Source organism: Homarus americanus, unplaced genomic scaffold, assembly GCF_018991925.1.
Source record: "Homarus americanus isolate GMGI-L3 unplaced genomic scaffold, GMGI_Hamer_2.0 scaffold27806, whole genome shotgun sequence".
NCBI classification, from domain to species: domain Eukaryota; kingdom Metazoa; phylum Arthropoda; class Malacostraca; order Decapoda; family Nephropidae; genus Homarus; species Homarus americanus.
The window spans coordinates 85,921-104,882 of NW_024741490.1; the positions used below are offsets into that span (position 1 = coordinate 85,921).

General features: G+C 40.4%; 1 protein-coding gene across 1 annotated transcript in view; it reads right to left on the minus strand.

The window, feature by feature from the left end:
• Positions 1 to 18,962, minus strand: part of LOC121875922 — a 44,964-nt gene that overhangs the window by 22,081 nt on the left and 3,921 nt on the right. The window contains exons 2-5 of the mRNA XM_042380676.1: positions 13,885 to 14,214; positions 13,225 to 13,429; positions 6,360 to 6,508; positions 5,779 to 5,942 (exon numbers count right to left, since the gene is read on the minus strand). Of these exons, the coding sequence (XP_042236610.1) occupies positions 5,779 to 5,942; positions 6,360 to 6,508; positions 13,225 to 13,429; positions 13,885 to 14,214 (848 nt within the window). The remainder of the gene's footprint in view (positions 1 to 5,778; positions 5,943 to 6,359; positions 6,509 to 13,224; positions 13,430 to 13,884; positions 14,215 to 18,962) is intronic.

Below are 18,962 nucleotides of genomic sequence, written 5' to 3' on the forward strand. Positions count from 1 at the left end.
CCAGTGTAACATCATAGACGAGGACTACAGCCAGGTACGACTTCGTTTAGTTGGTCAGTTGTAGTAACATCAGCAGACGAGGTACTACAGCCAGGTACGACTTTCGTTTAGCTGGTCAATTGCAGGTAACATCAGCAGACGAGGTACTACAGCCAGGTACGACTTCTGCTTAGTTGGTCAGTTGTAGGTGTAACATCAGCAGAAAGAGTACTACAGCCAGGTACGACTTCGTTTAGCTGGTCAATTGTAGGTGTACATCAGCAGACAGTACTACACAGGCGACTTCGTTTAGTTGGTCAGTGTAGGGGTAACATCAGCAGACGAGTGCTACAGCCAGGTACGACTTCGTTAGTTGGTCAATTGTAGGTGTAACATCAGCAGACGAGGTACTACAGCCAGGTACGACTTCGTTTAGCTGGTCAGTTGTAGGTGTAACATCAGCAGACGAGGTACTACAGCCAGGTACGACTTCGTTTAGTTGGTCAATTGTAGGTGTAACATCAGCAGACGAGGTACTACAGCCAGGTACGACTTCGTTTAGTTGGTCAATTGTAGGTGTAACATCAGCAGACGAGGTACTACAGTGTGGCAAGTCTTTTTTCTCACTTTGGTGAGCAACTTTTTTTTTACGTTCAGCAGAATACTGTTGTTGTTTTTGTTTTCTGACTTTGTGCTTAGCAGCTCCACTTAAACCTTTGCCACTCATTATTTTAACAACTGAAACTGAAAGCCTGAAATGCAGAATAGAATATGAAAAATATCATAAATTCACAAATTTCATGCATAGGTAGACTGGTAGATATTTGCAGTTCCCCAAATTCAGGTTATACCATAACTCTAAAACATAGAATCCTATTCATCCAATGAACAGTAAACTTAGAAAAGACATGAAATCCAATAATAAATATGAATCATTGAGTGTCACGCCGAGCAGCTCTCACACAACACACCCAAGCTAGTGCTAGTGCTACTTGTGAACAGGGTTGTGCCCATTCTGAGGGCAGAGTAGAGAGGACCAAGGAAGAAAATTTGAAACTAAAGGAAGAGATGGCGAGGATGAAGGAAGAAACGAGACAAGGAAAGCCAGCGTCTGACGAAAACTCAGGCGAATGGAAGGTTGTGAGGAGAGGGACAACCAAACTGGTGGTGTAAAAACACACCAAGGATACGACAACAACAGCTAAGTGTACCAACCCTTTCAGTCCTTTGATAGACGAATTGGTCGTTAGCATAGTCAGGGACAAGGCTGACAAGGAAGGTACGAAAACCTTAATTGTTGTTGATTCCCAGGTAAGGTACGTGGATAGAGCTTTTTGTGGTAAAAATAAAAATAGGATGAGGGTGTGTTTGCCAGGAGCTGAGGTGGGGGATATAGTTGACAGGATGGACAATGTCTTGTCTAATGGGAACAAACCCATTATCTGCCTTAGTGCAGGAGGCAATGATATTTTCCAGTGTAGGAGTGAGGATCTCCTTGATAAGTTCAAGACAGCTATAGAACGTGTTAGGTCGAAGGGAGGGATCCCTATCATATGTGGTGTCCTGCCTAGAAGGATAGTTGGCAATGAATGGCTGTCAAGGGCAGTTGGTGTCAACGGCCAGAAGTTACAATTTCATTTAGGAAAGGAATGGAACCAGTGTTAAACAGAGGTGAACAGTGAACAGTGCTTAAGTCAGTGAGAACAACTCAACAGCAACAGTCGTACCCAAGCTAACCTTCACACAGTGAGGTTCCAAGTACCCAGTGATAATGGCCCGTGAGACCCAACAACAACCAGCGATGTGTTAATCCGTCTACGATAGGAAGGGCTGGGACCACACCTCACTCATATAACACCATCTGTGAGGGAATTACTACAACACGTCAGGTCCCTCATAACACCATCTGTGAGGGAATTACTACACCACGTGAGGCCCCTCAAAACACCATCTGTGAGGGAATTACTACACCACGTGGTCCCTCATAACACCATCTGTGAGGGAATTACTACACCACGTCAGGTCCTTCATAACACCATCTGTGAGGGAACTACTACACCACGTGAGGTCCCTCCTAATACCATCTGTGAGGGAGTTACTACGTGTCTGCTGTTCAACACCTCAGCGCACAAGATCTAAATGACCTCCACTGTTAACATTAATCTGTATGTTCACTGTATGTTCCTTTACCTTTCTCTAATGAAGGCTTTTGTTAAACGACCAATGTATGTAGTAAGTCATTTATGTCCAATGCATATTTTCAGCCTTCGGGCTGCAGAACTTTTTCAATAAACCGTTAATTATTATTATTATTATTATTATTATTATTATTATTATTATTATTATTATTATTATTATTATTATTATTATATTGCAAGTCAATATCAGTCCCATTCATTGACAACTGGGACAACTTCTACGGCAGAAGGGACCTTTATGCTGGGGATGGGGTGCATCTGTCTAGGGATGGGGTAGCAACCCTGGCTGGCTCTCTCGAGAGGACAGTTCAAAAGATGTCGAAGTCTTAAACGGCTAAGAGAACATATGAGCACGGGGGTGGAGGTGACTGCAGTGGGAGCGGGTAAACAAAGTGAAAGGTTACAGGGAAATAGTGCTAGGGATTATGTCAAAACTAAATTAGGCAGGGAGTTAAAACCTAAACACGACAAAGAGAGGACTCAGAACACGGCTAACAAAATAGATGAAATCAGGGCATTGGCATGTACCGAAAAAATCGATATCATAGCATTCACAGAAACATGGATAAACCTAGATTCCCGTGAGTTACCTGTCGAATACCAAATTGCAGGCAACAAAATATTCCATACCGATAGGCAAATTAGGAAAGGAGGCGGAGTAGCAATGTATGTCAGGGATAATCTGAAGTGTGAAATTAATAAGGTAATAAAACCAGAACGGAATACAAAAACAATTTGGATAGAACTAATCGATGGTAGGGAAAAATTAATCACAGGAGTAATATATAGACCTCCTAATCTTGATAGAGTTAATGAGCGACTTATCTGGGATGAAATGCGCAGGGCTTTAATTCATAGCAAAGTCTGTGTAGTAGGCGACTTTAACTTTAGCCAAATAGATTGGATTGACCTTACGGGTAACTAAGAATCAGAGGATTTTCTTGAAACAATCCAGCGATCACAAAAAAATTAGATTCCAGTTAGAATTTCAGGGCAGCAGCAAGGAAAATTCCACTGGAGTCCCAGATTTCAGAAGGGCAAACTTTAATAGTTTGAAGAGGCAGCTGAGAGAAGGGGTATCACTCTTGGGGGTGAACTACATGACTCATGAGGTGACCCTCTCAATGTACTCACAAGAGGGTGACCACCTGTCGAGACCTGATAACGAGATCTGAGGTTGGCGAGTTCCACAACAATTTAAATAATGAGTTACTTAATGCACAAAGGCAGAACATACCATACAGAAAACTCGTATCAAACAACAATGACCCTAAATGGATAAATAATTATTTAAAGAATATTATTGGATAAAAAGGAATATTGAACCGAAGATAGCAAGGAGGCAAAGCAAACCCCAAGGGATTCTATCAAATGTATTAAACTAAAACACGAGAAAAGATTGGACGAATACAGTCAGATACCGGCGAGCTGTTTTGATAATGACGGAGAAATATAATAATCTGAATAAATATTTTTCAAGAGTTTTCACTACCGAAAATTTAAACATAATAATACCTGAGGCACCGACTCTATATACAGAGATAGCGAAGAAAAATAAATTTAGCGAGATAGTAGTGATAGTAACGATGTTAGTAAGCAACAGACAAACCAAAGCCTAATAAGTCACCAGGTCCCGATGAGATATTTGCCAGAGTATTAAAGGAATGTAAGGAAGATTAGTATGCCCCTCAGCAAAGTTGTTTAACTTGTCCCGAAAACGGGTGTAGTACCAAAATCCTGGAGGATAGTGAATGTATACCGATTTTCAAGAAGGAAGTTAAGCATAGCAGATCACTATCCTCTAACTACCGACCAATCAGTCTAACATCAATTGCAGGGGCAAATTACTGGAAGCAATCATTTCAAACCTATTCGAAATCACCCGGAGAAGCAGAAGTTGATCAATGAATCCTAACATGGCTTCACAAGCGGGCGTCTATGTCTAACTAATCTATTAACATTCTTTTCATGTTTTTGAATCAGTGGACGAGGGGCATGACTATGATGTGGTATATCTCGACTTTAGCAAGCTCTTCGACAGAGTCCCCCACGAAAGACTAATAAGAAAAGTGGAGGCTCATGGCGTTAAAGGAGATATTCTATAATGGATTATCGCGTGGTTACAGGACAGGAAACAGCGAGTGAGCATTAACGGCACTAAATCCCATTGGAACAATGTCACTGGTGGAGTTCCCCAAGGCTCAGTACTCGGACCATTATTATTTATTATATACATAAACGACATAGATATCGGAGTAGACAACATAAGTAAATTTGCTGATGACACTAAAAAAGGGCGTGTAATTAAATCTGACGATGACTCCGAAAAACTACAGGAAGATCTAAAAAATTTTCGAATGGTCTGAAAAATGGCAGATAAGGTTCAATGTGGACAAATGTAAAGTACTCAGTATAGGACATGTAAACAGGGAAACCAGATACCAGATGAAGAACGATGTTATTGAGAAATCCGACTGCGAGAAAGGTTTAGGAGTAATGATATGTAGGCATCTTAAGCCAAGTAAACAATGTGTATATGCTCGAAACAAGGCTAATAGAGTTCTTGGGTTCATACAAAGGAGTGTTAGTTAAAAGACTAGCGAGGTCACCTTAAAATTATGTCTTGCGCTTTTGAGACCCCACTTGGATTACACAGTTCAATTCTGGTTACCGTATTACAGAATGGATATAGAATCCTTGGAAAGAATTCAGAGGAGAATGACAAGATTAATCCCGGGCATTAGGAACCTTGAGTACAGAGACAGGTTAAAGCTTCTTAATTTACACTCCTGAGACGTCGAGTGAGGGGCGATATGATCCAGGTATATAAATGGAAGTCAGGGCTGAACAAAGGGGACATTACAAAGGTACTCAAACTATTCAACCAGGAGCAAACTCGTAACAATGGTTTTAAATTAGACAAATTTAGATTTAGGCGCGAAATAGGTAAACATTGGTTTAGAAATACAGTAGTGGACGAGTGGAACAAGTTACCAAATATCATCATTAACTCGAATACGCTGAATAGTTTCAAACATAGGTTGGATGGATATATAAGTGAGAGGGGTGGATGTAAATGGGACTGCCCATTATGGGCCAATAGGCCCGCTGCAGTTTCCTTCATTCTTATGCTCTTATGAACACGACGAGACTGAGTGAGTGACTGTTGACGCGACATATTTCTGCTCTGGGGTGTGGGTGCACTAGCATTCAAATTTAGACGAAAAGATAGTGCAAACTGAGAATACCAGCATATATATTTATTTCAACTATTACTAATATAAATAATATAATGTGTCCTTATACAATACAGTACTGCAAACATTTACTATTTATGCTGCAATGTAATGGACTGCAAATTTTACATTATTATTATTATTATTATTATTATTATTATTATTATTATTATTATAACAAATATTTGCAAGCTCAAGGGCCCGTTGTTAATGTGGCCCTGAGGAAACTGGAGTCCGGGAAACCTGTGATGCTTGGATGACACCTCACTTGTGTCCTGGCCAAGGAGACTCAAGCCCTTGATAATATTAGATTAGTGAGAGATAAGCGCGTTACCACTGTACCACCGACGTAGTTCAATACTCACCCACAGGATAGGCTGATCATAGTAATTCTTGTTATTCCTCGAGTCATTGAGTATATTGGTCCTGATTTTAGAAGCCTTATCAGTCTGCCAGGTATTACAGCCCCCCCCATGTCCCGCCCAACATAGAGACGCCGTGGGAGGGTTGTCCGCATCACGTGGAAACACTGCAGCATTAGAAAAAGGGAGGTGTTATCAGCGCCAACCAGCCACTATCTCTCTCTCATCTCAGAAATTATTTGATATGATAATTTTCACAATTTTGAAGAAAACAGGATCAGTAAGATAGATAAACTCGGTGAAAATGTTCTGAATTGAAAACTGCTCTCAAGGAGTTTCTTTCGTCTTGAATATTCGTTAAGTAGACAATAAGTCTTATCACGAATTAATTCCTACTCTAACCTAATCTTACTTAACCTCGCCTAACCTAACCTTACTTAACCTCGCCTAACCTAACCTATACTTAACCAGAGCTAGTATAGTGGGAGGGAGGGTCAGAGGACATCTGGACAGAGAAGGACCAATCAGCGAACGTCATGCCTACAAACGAGTCGATTATAATTATTATCACACTGGGTTCTCACCTTGCCAGACTGAATCCACTGGTGAACGGCGTCCACCTCTCGCTGTATGATCGGGGAGTCTGTGTCCCTGACGATATAGCGCTCCAAAGTGTCGCCTACCACAGAGAACCGCCAGGCAGTGCCCACTGTATTGCTCACGTCACCCAGACCTACAGTACATCAGAAAAAACCCGTAGCGTAGCGTTGTGTCTTGTGGGACAGTCAGCCGTAAACAAAGTGTCTTATGGGTCAGTCAGTCAGTCAGTCAGTTCACAGTCGGTATATTCTTGGACCTCTCTAAACTTCTAAGGCCTTCGATACTGTCGACCATACCAACCACCTTTCAAAGCTTGAATATTACGGCGTAAGGGGCCTGTCCCACAATTGATTTACCTCAAATCTGGAGAACAGGATGCAGTATGTCTGCTCTAATAATCACCAATCTGACTCCTCGCCAATCTTGTATGGTGTCCCCCAAGGTTCCATTCTCGGTCCAGTATTGTTTTTGTTGTACATAAACGACATAGTCCACGCCAGCACACTCATAAAATACAAGTTATTTGCAGACGATACTAATGTCTATGCCAGCAACTCAGACCTCCATTCCTTGATGAGAACTATGACCTGGGTAATACGTAATAAACTGACCTTAAACTTTGAAAAACCCACTACACGATCTTTTCATAAAGAAAAACTTACCCTTAGACTTGGACCCCTGTACCTTGGTAATGCAGTCCTCAAACGCGAACAAAATACTAAATTCCTCAGAGTTTTTCTTGGTGAGAAACTTAACTGGATAAACCACATACAAGCCATTCACAGTAAAGTCAATAAACAGTGCGGTATCATGTATCACACTCAACAGTCACTCACTCCTACAGCAATGAAAAAAATCTATCATGATCTTGTTTACCAACCCCTGATATACTGTCACACACTATGGGGGGCCTCTGGCTCTGCAAAAACACAATCTCTGGTTACTGCACAAAAGAGAGTTGTACGGACAATGACCTACTTGAAAAGAACAGATCACACAAACGAGAAATTTTCTACATTGAAAATTTTAAAATTCGAAGATATTAAGACCTGCTGCTGTGCCCTCTTTGTTTACAAATCAATCAATCACTTGCTTGACAATAATTATTTCCAGTTCCGGAATAATCAGAGATGCAACTTAAGGCACCCAGAGCTACTAAGACCACCCCCCATGCTCTCCTCTCAGTCCCAAACCTCCATAAAATATCACGGTGAGAAGGTGTGGAACAACTTACCCCCACCCATCCGAGCAAAGACTATGCTCCCTTCCTTTAAATCATCTCTTAAAAAATATCTATTGTCTAAGTATTAATATTTCTTGTAATACCTACTATATTTACAGTACCTGCTTTTATTGTACCACCAAAACCGTTTTACCGGAAATTATCATGTAAATAGATAAGTAATTACCATTGCAATAAACATAATTGCCAACTAGACATAATCCTGACAGCTCTGCCCTCTTGTTCAACATTATTACTGTACATGTTGTACTGCTCCCCCATTATACTTATGTTTTTCAATTCCACTGTAATTTATGTATATACTGGGAATCTTTCGCTAGGCCACGGTAGGACGCCACCCTCCGGGAGGCTCCACATTGTCTCGCTGTAGTGCATTAAGGTAGACCACATTTTTGGTTTTGCCATTAGCAGCAAATATGTACAGATTTTTGCCAGTTCCTACTCTGGAGCATCGAACATAGAACTGTCCATGAGAGAAGCAAGGAAACACCAGGTTTAGGCCAACCATCTTTAGGGACTGTCCCTGGCTTTTGTAGATAGTCATGACAAAGCTCACTTTAACCGGGAACTGAAGTCGCTTGAAGTCAAATGGCAGGTCAGTGGTGATGAGAGGTATCCTTGGTATAAAAACGTTCTCTCCTTTAGCTTTTCCTGTCAGTATTGTAGCTTCCAGTACATGTGGCATCATGTTCTTCACCACCAAACTTGTGCCATTGCAGAGGATTGGTGGTTCAAGATTTCTTAAGAGCATTATAGGAGTTCCAATCTTGAGAGTGAGGGTGGTGAGGAGGCATTCCAGTGGGCTCCAAAGAATTAAGGAATTCTGCAGGGTACTGGACTGCTTGGTCCTGGTCGATTACTGTATCAACAGATTTGAATGAGGTCTCACTGCCTGGAAGCTGTCTGAGTAGAGTCATGTTGATTTCAGCCACTATTTTATTCTTTGGTGCCAGAATTGCGCGTTCACGCAGCCACGTGTGATCCTTGTAGTGGTGGATAATGTTTGGGTAGACCATGTTAGTGAGCTCAGTTGAGGACTTTACAACATTTCCACATCCTTGAGGAATGATTATTTGTCCTTCTGAATCAACAGGGAAAGTTCCATTCCCAATCTGTAGTAGAAGGTTTGCAAACCATCCAGCATCGTGATCTTGTAGATGTACTCTCGTGTGTGTATAGGGTGAGTGTCTGAACACTTCTCCAAAGGTATGATGGCTTGAGGCACGCATTCAGTTCATCAGCTGGAGTGCTTCAAGGAATGACAGGTAGGGTCTGGCGAAAGTCTCCAGCAATGACCATTGTAATGCCACTCATGAGCTGGTCATTTCCTCGTATGTCTTGCAAGGCCCTGTCCAATGCTTCAAACGCTAACGTGTGAGACATAGTGCATTCATCCCAGACTATGAGGCTGCATTTTTCTAAGAGTTTTGCCTTTGCAAATCCTTTTTTGATGTTGCACACTGGATTCTCATTGTGAGCGAGGTTGAGAGGCAGTTTAAAAATTGAGTGTGCAGTACGTCCTCCTTCTAGTAGTGTTGCAGCAATGCCTGAGGATGCCACAGCAAGAGCAATTTTCCCCTGTTCATAAGCATTTGCTTGATCAGGCACCAGGTGAGGCTCATTTTCTTCAAGAAAATTCACCAGAGCTTCAATTGAGTAGTCTGTCTCTCTGAGCAACTCCCTGTTTGCAACTACTGTTCAGTCCCCAAAACTTCTTCTTCCATCAATATTTCATTAACGGTGTATGTAAGTTCCACTACAACGGTACAGCAAAGTATATATTTTAGCATTAAACTATTATTATTTTATTTTCTAATCATCACTACATATAACACCACCCATCATCACTACATATAACACCATCCATCATCATCTACATATAACACCATTCATCATCACTACATATAACATCGTCCATCATCACTACATATAACACCACCATCATCACTACATATAACAACATCCATCATCACTACATATAACATCATCCATCATCACTACATATAGCACCATCCATCATCACTACATATAACAACACCCATCATCACTCCATATAACACCATCCATCACCACTACATATAACACCATCCATCATCACTACATATAACAACACCCAGCATCACTACATATAACATCATCCATCATCACTACATATAATACCATCCATCATCACTACATATAACACCATCCATCATCACTACATATAACACCACCCATCATCACTGCATATAACACCATCCATCATCACTATATATAACACCATCCATCATCACTACATTTAACACCATCAATCATCACTATATATAACACCACCCATCATCACTATATATAACGTCATCCATCATCACTATATATAACATCATCAATCATCATCACTACATATAACACAATCAATATCACTTTACATATAACACCATCCATCATCACTACATATAACATCCATCATCATCACTACGCATACTCTTACCATCCATCATCACTACATATAACACCATCCATCATCATCTACATATAACACTGTCATCATCACCATATAACACCATCCATCATCATCACTACATATAACACAATCATCATCTACATATAACACCATCCATCATCACTACATATAACACCATCCATCATCATCACTACATATAACATCATCCATCATCACTACATATAACTCTATCCATCATCACTACATATAACACCATCCAGCATCACTACATGTAACACCAACCATCATCACTACATATAACATCATGCATCATCACTACATATAACACCATCCATCATCACTACATACAAAACCATCCTATCATCACTACATATAACATCATCCATCATCACTACATATAAAACCATCCTATCATCACTACATATAACATCATCCATCATCACTACATATAACACCATCCATCACTACATATAGAACCATCCTATCATCACTACATATAATATCATCCATCATCACTACATATAACACAATCCAACATCACTACATATAACACCACCCATCATCACTACATATAACATCATCCATCATCACTACATATAACTCTATCCATCATCACTACATATAACACCATCCAGCATCACTGCATATAACACCAACCATCATCACTACATATATCATCATGCATCATCACTATATATAACACCATCCATCATCACTACATATATTACCCTCCTATCATCACTACATATAAAACCATCCATCATTACTACATATAATGCCATCCTTCATCACTACATATAACACCATCCATCATCATTACATATAACACCATCCATTATCACTACATATAACACCATCCATCATCACTACATATTATAACACCATCCATCATCATCACTACATATAACACTATGCATCATCACTACATATAACACGATCCATCATCACTACATATAACATCATCCATCATCACTACATATAACATCATGCATCATCACTACATATAACACCATCCAACATCACTACATATAACACCATCCAACATCACTACATATAACATCATGCATCATCACTATATATAACACCATCCATCATCACTACATATATTACCCTCCTATCATCACTACATATAACACCATCCATCATCACTACATATAACATCATCCATCATCACTACATATAACAACATCCATCATCATCACTACATATAACACCATCCATCATCACTACATATAACACCATCCATCATCATCACTACATATAACACCATCCATCATCATCACTACATATAACACCGTCCATCATCACTACATATAACACCACCCACCATCATCACTACATATAACACCATCCATCATCACTACATATAACAACATCCATCATCACTACATATAACACCACCCATCATCACTACATATAACATCATCCATCATCACTACATATAACACCATCCATCATCATCTACATATAACACCATCCATCATCATCACTACATATAACACCATCCATCATCATCACTACATATAACACCATCCATCATCATCACTACATATAACACCATCCATCATCATCACTACATATAACACCATCCATCATCATCACTACATATAACACCATCCATCATCATCACTACATATAACACCATCCATCATCACTACATATAACATCATCCATCATCACTACATATAACACCATCCATCATCATCACTACATATAACACCATCCATCATCACTACATATAACAACATCCATCATCCTACATATAACATCATCCATCATCACTACATATAACACCATCCATCATCATCACTACATATAACACCATCCATCATCACATATAACACCATCCATCATCACTACATATAACAACATCCATCATCACTACATATAACACCATCCATCATCACTACATATAACATCATCCATCATCACTACATATAACACCATCCATCATCATCACTACATATAACACCACCCATCATCACTACATATAACATCATCCATCATCACTACATATAACACCATCCATCATCATCACTACATATAACACCATCCATCATCACTACATATAACAACATCCATCATCACTACATATAACACCATCCATCATCATCACTACATATAACACCATCCATCATCACTACATATAACAACATCCATCATCACTACATATAACACCATCCATCATCACTACAGATCGGTAAAGTAGGTTCCGAGATTCTCGTGCGGACACACAAACACACATACAGTACTTCTTTGTTTTATATATAGATAAATAAATAAAAAAACAAAACAAAACAAATAAATAAAATTAATAAATATCGAAGTGATAACCGTGGTAAAATTATGAGATGTTCTTATTACCACCATGCTATTGTACTATTCCAGATGATACTAAATGTTACATAATACTTCCTTGAGATAAATGTATAGTATATATCAGGTGCCTCAAAGAGTGCTCAGGTTCTCAACTGGCTCAGCCATGTTAATATATTGTTATTATTATCCACTCTGTATCTGTGTTTTTCTGGCTAAATAAACTGTTACAATTCAATTCAATTCAAAGTGTCTTGTGGGTCGGTCAGCCGTAAACAAAGTGTCTCGGGTCAGTCAGCCGTAAACAAAGTGTCTTTTGGGGTACAGGTAAGTTTACACTGTCTCTGAAATTACTATATCATAAACTTAAAAAAACCCAAATTATGATGACTTCTCAGGCCATTAGTGTGAATGTTGCCGTATCAACTTATTTTCTCCATTGTCCTATCTAATTTTAGTAAATACCGTAATTATATATATATATATATATATATATATATATATATATATATATATATATATATATATATATATATATATATATATATATATATATATATATTTGTTTATTTATTTATTGTTTTTAAAGCTTTCTGATCACACATATTGCATGCTAAGATATTACTCAGTAAAGGGACGAGAATCTTTAACAACAGACATCTGATATTAAAAAAAGTTAATAATCTCGTGTTTTTTTGGTCAAACAGTTCTGGACTCAGTGACGATACATCTACAAGAACGTTTTTTCGACTACTGGATAATTATGAACTGCAACTCTTGCAGAGGAGAAATATCAAAATTTTTCGGCAGCTGTGACATAAGGTAGAGTTATGAGTCAAAACTGTCTAACCTGGTAGATCGTGGACGTCACATATGTCGAGGTGGGGGTGTTTACAGGCGAGGGCACACGCCCAGGACTTCTGTTGCTGCTGCGACAAGTCCAGGTACAACCTCACCACCCAACCCGGGTACACTTCGCTCACTCGTGGCAGCTGCTGCTCCATCCCAAAGGAGTAGTTGCTGGGGAACTTGCCAAACAGCGAGTAACTCACCACCTGAAGGAGGAGGAACCATAAGTTAGATAATGGAAAATTGAAGTTTGACAAAAGTGGGAATTGTGTTCCACTAACGTTGGATGACAAATGGAAATCTAAAGTGTGTGGCGATGACACTACTCACTATATCCTCATTTATAAGTCGTTAAAAGTACTGTACCTTCATTAACCAATTGTAATCAATCATTGAAAAGTGTAAAGTGTCGATGGATGCGAGTATCCTTCATTCCTCCAAAATATTTTGATTGCCAGTGACCTAACTAATTTAAATCTATACTCTTCCGCGAGTCTTCATGCAGTTCCTTTTACGAGTCGCCTGCCAACATCATCGACCCACAGTCAGATTTGACCCACTTACCCAACACATTTTGTCACACGAGTTATTATTGTAAGTGTACTTATTAATCTACACCAAGTATGGCGAAGTGAATAACAGTTATGTATCACGGACTAACCTTCTGGCCAGGGCCTCTCAGCTTGGCCCAGCTGCTGCAGGTAGAAGTTTCAGATATTTTGTTCATCTGGAATGTACAGTTGGTGACCTGAGTTATCTTGCGACAACTGCACAGGTCCATCTTGTTGACCAGAGAGCAGTTGTGGTTGTCCTGAGGGAGGCGGGTCTCCGGCATGGTACTGTTTTGCTGCCGGGGAGCTGCGGAAAACTCCATAACGATGTTATCACTGCCAACTGGGGAGTGACTGATGAGGCAAACATAGAGCGCCATACCAAGCACACACAAGATGAACAAAACAGCCGTTCTCACCCTGTAGCTCTTTGAAGACATCTGTGACGAGAATAATTTGATGTTCAATAATTTGTGTCTGTCTGTGTACACAAACAGTTTTGAAACACCTCTCAACCGCCAGTTACATATGTAAATTACTAAACACCTGTGTAAAATTCGAACTGAACTAATTCACCTAACAGGTGATATATACAGTAGAGAGAGGAGATGAAGCAACGACAGTGTAATGACCACGGTCATACACGTCAGTTAACGTAAAATCAGATGATTCATATTACGCTCAATAGCCCACAAAACATGTAGCTATGCCTTCCTTTGCGTCCCCCCGTCTGAGGAATCCATTTTCTCATCGCTTCAATGGGGCCAATTGCAAGAACAGTCGTTGGGTGTACGACGCCGTTTATGATGACCTTCTTGCCCTGATCTTGTTTCAGGAATACCACCCTTTTGAAGCTCTGCAGAGATCTCGAAGTTTCGATATTTTGAGTACAGTACTAGCTAATAATTCCCACCAGGAAACTTGTTTCGAGACTTCTCCAAAGCTTCGAAAAGTGCAGAGTGCCATGTGTTAAAGGCGATATTGCTGAAAAAGACCAGGGCAAGAAGGTCATCGTAAATGGCGTCGTACACCCCATAACCGTTCTTGCAATTGGCTCAAGACGCCCGAGTCCTCCGTTTTCCCATTTCTCTGACTTCCTGAAACCAACCTCTCTATAAAGTGAATTTGAATATGAGAGAGGACACCATTGTTTTGAGTCAACTTAGAGATGCCTGATTACAGTTAAAGCATACAAGATCCTTTGTGAGTGATGTTGAAAGCTTTAACTGTCTTTATTGTTAGTAACATTGGTTAAGTAAGTGAGTGTTGAGTCTGCCAGTACAAATGACATCCCGTGATATCGTCCGTGGGGATAGCCATGAGTTCCAAGTGCCACTGAAGTTAGATTATTTTGATGCCCAAACATCAGAGAATCGGATGTTTGTAGTTTAGTTAGCGTCAGTTGTCTATTGAAAAGATTCTGTCAAACTCAAAATCTCCAAAACCTAACGGCTCTCTTCAGGAACAATTCCTTGGCTGTGGTTTGTGGTTTCCGAAAAGTTGAGTTGTTAGTACGTATTTAATGTCCATATCACTTTTTTCCTGACAAACTCAATCTCTGATTAGATTATAAAAATAGAGGTAGGAAATTAGCCTGACCAGTAACACTGACGTTCATAGCTAAGTGTACAGCAACCCAAATTGTGTAGAAGGTCTGTTGTTGGTGAGATCAACCTTTCTGGTATGTATGCGTGGGCGGGAACTGCCCCGGGCTCACGTATATACAGATGCACAAGGAAAAGTCACACATTCGTGACTCTTCCTCAACACATCTCCAGGTATGTGAACGATTGTTTCCCGCCGCCATGTTAAGTCAGTTTAACTTAATCGATTTTGTGAATATCAGTATTCATGTATTAACATAGTGAAATAATCATGTGCCAAATAATTAGAGTAAAGTAAGTGTCGTCTGTACCGTTGCCAGACGTATGTTTTGTATAGTTGAAGTTAGGCATTCACACATTCGTCACTCTTCCTCAATGCATCTGCAGGCACTGTTTGTGTTGTCACCACTACCGAGGTGCGGTAGCCACCCATGGGCAAGATGGTTCTTGAAGGATGTCTTTAATATGGCGAGATTAGAATCCGAGGACAAGATTTCTCGGGAAACGCCATGCTGAAACACTGCAACTAGTCTACTCCTCCGGGCACTCCTTGCGAGCCAGCCTCAGCTTGGCTGTCTGTGTAAACAACTCTAGCGATCAGTGGTCTCAGTCTTGTGACTGTTGTCCTGTTCATTGATCTTGGCTATATGTATTGAGCAGTATTGGTATCTATGATTGGGGATTAACTAGCAGACATATAGTTATCCCAGGTTAAGTATTGAACCCATGAATGTTGGTGTTACCAGCGGTACTGTTGATTATATAGGAGTTGAGTCCACCAACCAGGTGTACTACCACTGAATACTAGTTAAAGTGCCATGTTGTTCATTCCGAACTAACAGGATGTGTTTGATACTATCTTAATTTTGGATTTTGTCGATTGTGTTATGTAATCATCTGTATTGACAATGAAGTAATATCATGAGTGTATAATGTTGTCATCAAGAAATTAATATCTACCTTGCTATGTGTAAAGTAAGACCTAAGCGGTCCAGTCTGATCTGAGTGTAATTAATTAACATCTTATTCACTCCATCTGTTACTAAATATTAAATTAGTAAATTGCGTCTCTGTAACTGAGCATATTCGGCACTCGGGCCTTCGTTGTTGAGCGGCAGAAATTGGACTGTGATTGCATAGGATCATCCAGACCGTCTTAGTGATGTGAAAGTGTAAATCGATGTAGGATTTTTAATGCTAGATGCGATTGTATTTTTGAAAACTCATTCTCCACCGAGTTGGAGGTACAACCCAGGTCAAGAGGCATACAAGCACAAAATCATTGCCATATGACAAAACTTTTTTTTTTTTTTTACGGCATTGTTGTCATGGTTGTGATAAAGGCCAACCAGGGAGTGTAGTACTGTGCCTTTAGTTAAATTCGTTCATAGTGTCATCAGTGACAGCGGAAGAGGTTGTAAATACCTTAAAGTGAATACAAATAAACAAGCATGCTGGAAAGGCACCACTGCCAGCTGAAACCAAGTCGTGTTATACAGTAGGTACCACAGAGACTTTAAATTTTATTTTGTTTGTGTGCTTTCTCATGGACTGAAACTGTGCCCACGTTACACAATTCGCAGGGAGATAGTGTACACAGTGATAGCACAGAGAGATATAGTCGTCGATGAGAACAGGGAAAAGAAAGTATAAGGGAATACCTTCCCAAAGAAAGTTTATTTTATTTTTCTGTGTTTCTAAAGGACCGAGTGGGTGTATAAAATCCAGTATTCATAGAGAATTGCAGTGTACATAGAGATAGCACATAGATACTGACAAACGCCGAAGTGAACTGAAAAAACAATAAAAAGAGAAGAAAAAAAGAAGACATCCCTAAAGGCAACAGGGGAGGTTAAATCCAGCAGAGGGGAGCTAAGTACTGTTATATTTCTTAATTTATTTATTTATTTTATTTTTTGTCATTTATGTATTTATTTATTTTATTATTTTTCAAATAGGTGTAGACCTATACACAGTCTACATCCCCCCCCCCCACCCCACAACAACAACAACCATGAGTATGATATGTGACAACTGCGGGGGATGACGGATATGGACGATACAGGCCTGACCAATGCAACGTTTAGGAAGACGCAAACTGCCGTAAAGCATGAAGGCTGTTGCTGGTATTGCCCTGACTGCATAGTCAAGGTGAAAGAGGCGATTGCAAGCCATAAAGGAACGAGTTCCCTAGGGACGAAAATAGATGAAGCTGGAGCCCTGCTGGTTGCCAAACTAGAGCAAGTTGGGAAAGAGATCCTTGCTAAGACTGAGGAAGTAGCCGATAGAATGGAGGTGGTTGCTAAGAGGAGTTATGCTGAGACATTAGCAGGGCCATGGGAGGTGGCGGAGAGTAATGCAGGGTCAGAACAGGTTCTACAGCAGCTAGGGACTCTGAAGAAGTGTGTCGAAGAAATGAAAATTAACGGACCTACTGTTAGGGGAGAGGAGGAACAACGGGAACGTCTCCAGCGCAGGAACAATGTAATAGTTTTTGGAGTCCCCGAGAGCCAGGCGGAGGGAACTGAGAGTAAGGTAACACACAATAAGATGCAGTTTCAGAATATTTGCACAGAGGTTCTGAAGATGAAATAAATCCTACAGGATGTGAGGAGGCTGGGACAAAAGCAAGGGGATAAGCCTCGCCCGAGTCGCCCCCCTAGGATCACACTCGTGAGCGAGGAGGAGAAATGGGGGGATATTCCGCAGGCAAAAACTTAGCAAGGGGCGAGGCAGCTCGGGGTGTATTCATTCACCCAGATCGCACGGTAATGCAGAGGGAACAGCACAAGAAGCTCCTGCAGGACTTGAAGCAGAAGAGGGAGGAGTCAAGGAGGCATTGAAAAGCTTCTTTTCCTCGGTGTTCACAAGAGAGGATGCAATTAACCTTCCTGCGTTTGAGGACAGACGGTTCGACACAGCACTGACCCACATTGCGTTCACAGAAGAGGGTATTAGAAATAAACTGTCCAGGCTAAAGGACCATAAGAGTCCCGGCCCTGACATGGTGCATCCTAGAGTGCTAAGAGAGTTGTGCAACGAGCTTGCCGACCCCTGAAGATCCTGTTTTGTAAATGCCTGGATGAACAAATGGTCCTCAGTGAATGGAAAGTGGCTTATGTGAGTCCTATCTTCAAGAAGGACGATCGTCACTCCACGAACAACTATAGACCGGTGAGCCTGACCAGCATAATATGTAAATTACTTGCGAGTATTATCAGAGATGCCACGATGGAACATCTAATACGAAACAACCTTGTAAAGGATTGCCAACACGGTTTTATGCCGGGGCGCTCCTGCTTAACACAATTGCTCAAGGTATTGGATAATTGGACCCATATTCTGGAACGGGGTGGTAATATCGACAATATTGACCTAGATTTTGCCAAGGCTTTCGACAGTGTACCCCACGAAAGACTGATAATCAAACTGGAAGGGTACGGAAATCGGGGAAATGTCCAAGCATGGATGATTAATGTGGTGATTAATGGCACGAAATCATCATCCGCACCTGTCACAAGCAGGGTACCACAAGGCAGTGTGTTGGGCCCGCTGTGGTTTGTTTGTTTCGTAAATGACATGCC